At 32.7% G+C, this 6,628-nt stretch overlaps 1 protein-coding gene across 1 annotated transcript; it reads left to right on the forward strand.

Moving 5' to 3' along the window:
- The first annotated feature begins 1,197 nt into the window (after positions 1 to 1,197).
- On the forward strand, positions 1,198 to 4,718 carry LOC145005746 (Hyp O-arabinosyltransferase-like protein). The gene is made up of 9 exons (XM_078964855.1): positions 1,198 to 1,491; positions 2,266 to 2,787; positions 3,198 to 3,265; positions 3,354 to 3,555; positions 3,640 to 3,737; positions 3,833 to 3,902; positions 4,019 to 4,090; positions 4,180 to 4,293; positions 4,390 to 4,718. Exons 2-9 carry the CDS (start codon positions 2,389 to 2,391, stop codon positions 4,450 to 4,452), a joined length of 1,086 nt encoding a protein of 361 aa, XP_078820981.1. The 5' UTR covers positions 1,198 to 1,491; positions 2,266 to 2,388; the 3' UTR covers positions 4,453 to 4,718.
- Positions 4,719 to 6,628: the final 1,910 nt, after the last annotated feature.

The following is a 6,628-nucleotide window of genomic DNA, read 5'->3' on the forward strand; positions in this document are numbered from 1 at the left end:
TATGCACCCTTTTGAACACAAAATTGAAAACTTTGTTGCTTAAAAGTGATTACTTAGTTCTAAACTTAGTTTACGACAAAATATTTCACTCCAAACATTTTGTATGAATTCTAAAAGAATGGTATGTAAATAAATAGTGAAAATGATACTTATGCTTAATGAATTATTATTTATTAGCATTTTGTGATTTTATTAATAATAGAAAACGTATTATCTAATATAATTCTTAATGATTTTTTAAATAATAACTATGTTCTAAATATTGTGTACGTATAACCATAAATAGTTTGAAATTAGTTTGGAGTGAAATAATAACTATGATTTTTTAAATAATAACTATGTTCTAAATATTATGTACGAATAACCATAGTTATTGTCTAATATATTTTGTAATAGACTCATAAGCAACACACTAACCACAAAAAGATACTGTAGATGCATATATTTATAATGAAGTAGCAATGGTGAAGACAATGAACAATAACTGGGTAAAAAAACTGATAATTAAAGGTAGAAATCAATAAAGATGGATGCATTAATGGAATTTCCATAAATATATGAACGCAATTTTTGGTTATGAAATTAATATTACACAATCTTCCTAATTTGTCTTTCGTTTCGTTGGTGGTTGGTCCACAATTGACCATACATTCACTTGACAAATAAAAAAAAAGTAGAGATCTTGAGATTAAACCTCAACCATATATTTCGTATTTGCCGCTCTAATGCTCCAGCGTACCAGTAGCAACGATGTATGTTTAATCATAAATGATTATATGGCAAAGAGGTATAATCATACATGATGATACATGTTTATACGTATATGCATAATCATAAATGATTATACATATATGTCTGTTCGCAGATTGAGTAATCATAAATGATTATTACAGTTAGTCGCAGAAGAGGTGGTGGTGACAGAGGTGGCGGTGACAGTTACGGTGGTGGGGATGGTGGTGGAGGAGAAAGGAATGGGTGACACTGTGTAATCATTTATGATTACACCAGACCTGCCGTGCTGGTACGCCGAAGGGTTATAGCAGCAAATGTGAAATAATACGTGGCTGAAGTTGAATCTCGAGATCTCTATTTTATTTTTAATCTCAACGGAATATATATATATATATATATATATATATATATATATATATATATATATATATATATATATATATATATATATATATTCACCACTAGTAGACATAGACTCTTCAAAGCTGCAAAGAGAGAAGAATCAAAGGATTGAGCAAGAGAATTAAGAAAAAGAAAAACCCTTTTGTCTGTCATGGATCTCGGCTAAATTTCAACGTTGAATGTCTGTGTTCATTTACCAATAGGCATCTCAAGATTCAAAATCCTTCAAGAACCTTCTTCAAGATTTTGCTGTTATTCCACTACTTTCCATTTGTGCGTTTCGCTACTTGAACGTTTCGTTCGTTTCTTCTGATCAAAGTCTGCTCTTGCTTTTCAGTTACCATTTGGTCAATTAAGGTAAAAGAAATACATAAGTTATACTTGCATAGCTTGTAATTTGGGGGTTTATGGTATCAAAGCTTCTATCTTTAGGCTGTTTGAGTTATTTTGATTCACATCATGATGATTTCTTTGTGCAGGATGAAAACTCTGCTAATACGATTTTGCTTGTTATAGTTTTCTGTGTAAATTTCTCGGTTTATCTGGAAATGACTTTCACCATCTCCGATTGTATGGGGTTTTCCCTGCGTAATCGTTAATTTTTTGGACCATATTAGGAGCTTATGTTTTCGTTGTTGTGGCTACATTATGCTTAGGGTTTATGGATCGAAGTTTGAATTTGATTTCAATGAATCCTACATACAACCCGTTATCAGTCTATTCCTTTTGATAACTGAGTTGACCGAATTCAGCACTACATCGTATTAGGATTTAGAAGAATTTCGTTTTTAGAATTGACAATCATTGGCTACTGATTACAAATACTTGTATGTGCTTCAGTTCAACCTTTTACTTCAAATTATTTTCAAGTGAAGCACAATTTACCTACAGTGGCTTGTTCCTTTGAAAAAGCCAAGATCAAAGTACAATACTTGCAACTAATCATGTTTCTTTTGGGTTTTTCTTTGCAACTGCAATGGTTTTTTTAAAGGTTAATCCAAGAACAACGATTAGAATTGTTTTCCACTCAATTATTTATGTCTCTAGTATGTGAATCCAGCTAATGTGTCCAAATGATTAATGTCAACTGGTTGACTTACATGGCTTTGACTTTGATTGTCTGCAATACAGATTCATTTCTTGAGGCCTCAATGAATGCTGCTTTGTTCTGAAAGATATTAAGAGCCCACAAATGCTCAATTAAAGGTTAATGATTCTGGAATAGAAGTCACAAAACACAAATCACAAATCACAATGGCAAGGAAAAATCTGGGTTGTTCATCATCATCATCATTTCTTATTCTTCTTGCTGTTGGTTCATTCTTTGCTACATATAATTTAATAACATTGGTGGTTCACAATAGAACAGTGAATCATGCAAAATATACTTTCGATCCGCTTGTTGTGATGCCTGATAATGTGAAGAGAACCGGGGGTAAAAAGGTCTTATTCCATGTTGCACTCACAGCTACAGATGCTCCTTACAGCAAATGGCAATGCAGGATTATGTATTATTGGTATAAAAAGACAAGAGATATGGAGGGATCAGAGATGGGAAAGTTCACTAGAATCCTGCATTCTGGACAACCAGATAATTTGATGGATGAAATTCCAACTTTTGTGGTTGACCCCCTTCCATCAGGGTTGGATCGAGTAAGTGTCTTATTCTTTTTGTCTTAGTGGGCTTAATGGGTTAAGCACTTAATGTTTCTTTTTGACTCAATGAGTTAAACCAAAGAACCTGGCTTAATGTATTAAGACACTAACCCTTTCATCTACTCCTCTCACGTTAAAACTGACGAATATTGTGAATTTTCTTTTTTGAATGTAAGGGTAAAATGGTCATTTAGTCTCATTCAGATGGTTTATTCAGTCTAGAAAAGAAACATACCTTATGTATACAGCACCTTATCATTACCCATTCAGTCACTTTACTCATACAAGACTTGATGGAAAAGAAAAAAGAAACAGAACCTAAGTGACTGAATCTTTTTTTTTTTTTTTCCGTCGAATTATATAGAATTATAATTGATTTTGTAAAATGGATTTTATTTGTTACACAGGGGTATATAGTTTTAAATAGACCTTGGGCATTTGTGCAATGGCTGGAGAGGGTAACCATTGAAGAAGAGTGAGCATTCTTATATGCTGATTTCATGTTCTTTAACATATTAAATTTGAAAAAGTAAATAAATTAATGACTGTTTTACCCTTGGCAGATACATATTGATGGCAGAGCCTGACCACATATTTGTAAATCCACTGCCTAACTTAGCTCGTGGAGAATATCCAGCTGGATTTCCTTTTTTTTACATCAAGCCTGATGAAAATGAAAAGATAATTAGAAAATATTATCCTAAAGAGAAAGGCCCAGTTACTAACATTGACCCAATTGGTAATTCTCCTGTTATTATAAAAAAGGTAATACAACTAAAGCAGTTTTCATACCCCATGATTTTTCATCTTTGAAAGATCTTTTTATAAAAGTGAACATGTAAATGTCAGGATATTCTTGAAAAAATTGCTCCCACATGGATGAATGTTTCTTTAAGAATGAAGGATGATCCTGAGACTGATAAAAAATTTGGATGGGTACTAGAAATGTGAGTCGAAATTTATAAAAAATATGATTCACCTTTTTTCATATTATGTGGTTGGTCAACGATTTTGACTTTTTTGATTTTGAATTTTGTTGCAGGTATGCATATGCTGTGGCCTCTGCTTTGCATGGTGTTCAACATATTCTTCGGAAAGATTTTATGCTCCAGGTATTTGAATTTACTTTTTGTAATTTGTGTATCAAATATTAATTACAAGTCTGAGATAACAATTATAATAAAATAATATGTGTTCATAAAACTTATTCATGGCTTTAAACTGTCAGCCCCCATGGGACTTGGAAATAGGCTATAGGTTTATCATACATTACACTTATGGATGTGACTACAACATGAAGGTAAATTTGCTTTTTCTTGTTCATTTACCTGGGCCCACACTATACTGTGTTTGACATGCATTGGACTGACACTGTGTTGATTTTTGAAGGGTGAGCTTACATATGGAAAGATTGGAGAATGGCGATTTGATAAGAGATCACATCTGCGGGGCCCACCACCAAGAAATATTTCCATGCCTCCACCCGGGGTTCCTGAAAGTGTGGTAAGTATGTTGCTATTATGGGTAAAAGAATATATATAAGTTTGTTGCTATTATGAGTAAAAAATAAAGTACATTGTCGATATTGGTATGATGCAGAGGACTCTTGTAAAGATGGTGAATGAAGCTACTGCCAATATTCCTGGATGGGATACAACATAACAGAATGTCGTATAATTGAAGCTTGTTTCGTTTATAGAGGAAAAATACATCGGAGTGATTTAATATTTATACAAAAAAAAACTTGTGCGTAAAGTAGTTTATCTAAATTAAATGAAACGCGTTTAAATACAAGTTATATAAGAACTAACACAAGCTATTGGGATGCGTTATGAATGTAAGTTGATAAAATTTTGGTTGGTGACTCCATTGTTAAACTTTTAGTATGTTTATTTTTGAAAGGAAACCATATGTTTGGCTTTATGTAATATTTGGAGAAAAATAAGTTTGTTGGGGTTATGTTTAGCTGAAACGCTAACTATTAAATAAAAAGCTATTTGATAAAAAATGATGTTTGGTAAAGCTAGCTAAAAGATATAAAATGAAATAAAAGGAAATTTAAAAGAATGTGTTTTTATAATTAATTAAGAGGTATATTTGGAAAATTAAAAAAAAAAAAAAAAAAACTTATAAAAAGCTACTTTAAGTAGCTTTTTAAAAAGTTACCTTATAAACTATTTTTTAACTTGTCAAACACAATTTAAAAAAGTCAAAATATAAGCCAGTTTAACATTTAATTGTGGCGTACCAAACTAAGGCAAACGTAGCCATAGTGTAAAGTTATATATTTGGCCATTGCATTGGAACAATATTTTGCCCAATGTTTTGACCATCGGTATCCTTGTGAAGATAAACAAAAGAGTAAACTACACATATGGGCTTTTATGGTTTGTCAAGATTCACACTATTTATCTAACAAAAGAGTAAATTACACATTTGGTCTTTATGGTTTACCAAGATTCACACTATTAATCTTATTATTCATTTTGTTATATGGTTGGTCATTGTGGTTTAGTGATTCTTGGGATGATAAAACTATCCCTTTAGTTCTTATTTATTTATTATTATTATTTTAAATATGAACAATTTGCCTTTACCCCATCCCTACCACCACATGTATCAAAACTGTAACATTTTTTTTTAACTTAATAGATTTTTGTATTTGTTTATTATTTTAAAATATTAACGGCGACCAACCCACCCACCACCTCCTTACTAGCCCGCACTACAATTCCACAACCACCATCAGAATAGACAATGTACTTTCAGGGCCAATTATCTAAGATCGTGTACTTTTTGGGGCAACATTCAAAGTCAATATACTTTTAGGAGCAACATCGACAACATGAACCACTTACCACCAATCGCCATCATCAATCACCATCGTAACACCACTCTTGCTACCATTTACTTCTGCTACCACCATCACAACCACCGCTACAATAATCATGCTGTCATCTTACTATTGTCACCCCCTCACAACCACCACAACACTACTCCTGCCACCACCCTCACAACCATCACTAGCAATTTGAAATCCCTAAACTAAATAATAATAAATTTTACTTCCAGGAAACAACTAATCGACATAATACCAAACCATAATACATCCCTTAACTTGCATCATTCAAACATTCAAACATATTTTTTTGGATACAAACATTACTAATCAAATTTTGGACACAAACATTACCAACAAATTATGGACATAAACATTACCGATCTAACAAAACACATTCCAAACTTTAACATTATCAATTTGAATAACATATGTAACACCCTTTTTACAGATGCAAAGTTACTTTCCTCATTGAAATTGATTACGTGCTAATTTGGGGTTCGGAGATTGCATGTCACAATTGATCTACATATTTAAGTAGCGGTGCGACTTAAGTGAACGTCGCGATGTGAAGCCATCATAACTCATAACCCTAGGTCTCGAGCCTTAGACCCTATATACTGTCCTTAACTTCTAGGGTTCCCCCTAATGGTCAACCTTCATCTCTTGAAACGTCCCATTTCCTAACCCTAGCCTCCATTGTGAGAGTTTGAGCCTTATTTCCTTTTTTGTGAATATAAAAGAAGAAGATGGTCATTAGTGATGCAAGAAGTGTTGCTACATCTTAGATCCAACTTTCTCTTATGTTTCTGGACTTGGGTAAGTTATAAAGCTCCTTCCTTTATGTTTTTTTGTCTTAGGCCTTGGTAAAAGAATGAGGTTTTGGATGTTGCAAGGGTTTGATGAACTCTAGAGCTTTGTTATAATTTTTTTGTGATTTTAGACCTATGGGAATGGATAAAAAGGACCATGCATGTGTTCTCTTTAGGCCATGTACAA

Source organism: Lactuca saligna, chromosome 7 (assembly GCF_052625555.1).
Source record: "Lactuca saligna cultivar CGN05327 chromosome 7, ASM5262555v1, whole genome shotgun sequence".
Classification (NCBI taxonomy): domain Eukaryota; kingdom Viridiplantae; phylum Streptophyta; class Magnoliopsida; order Asterales; family Asteraceae; genus Lactuca; species Lactuca saligna.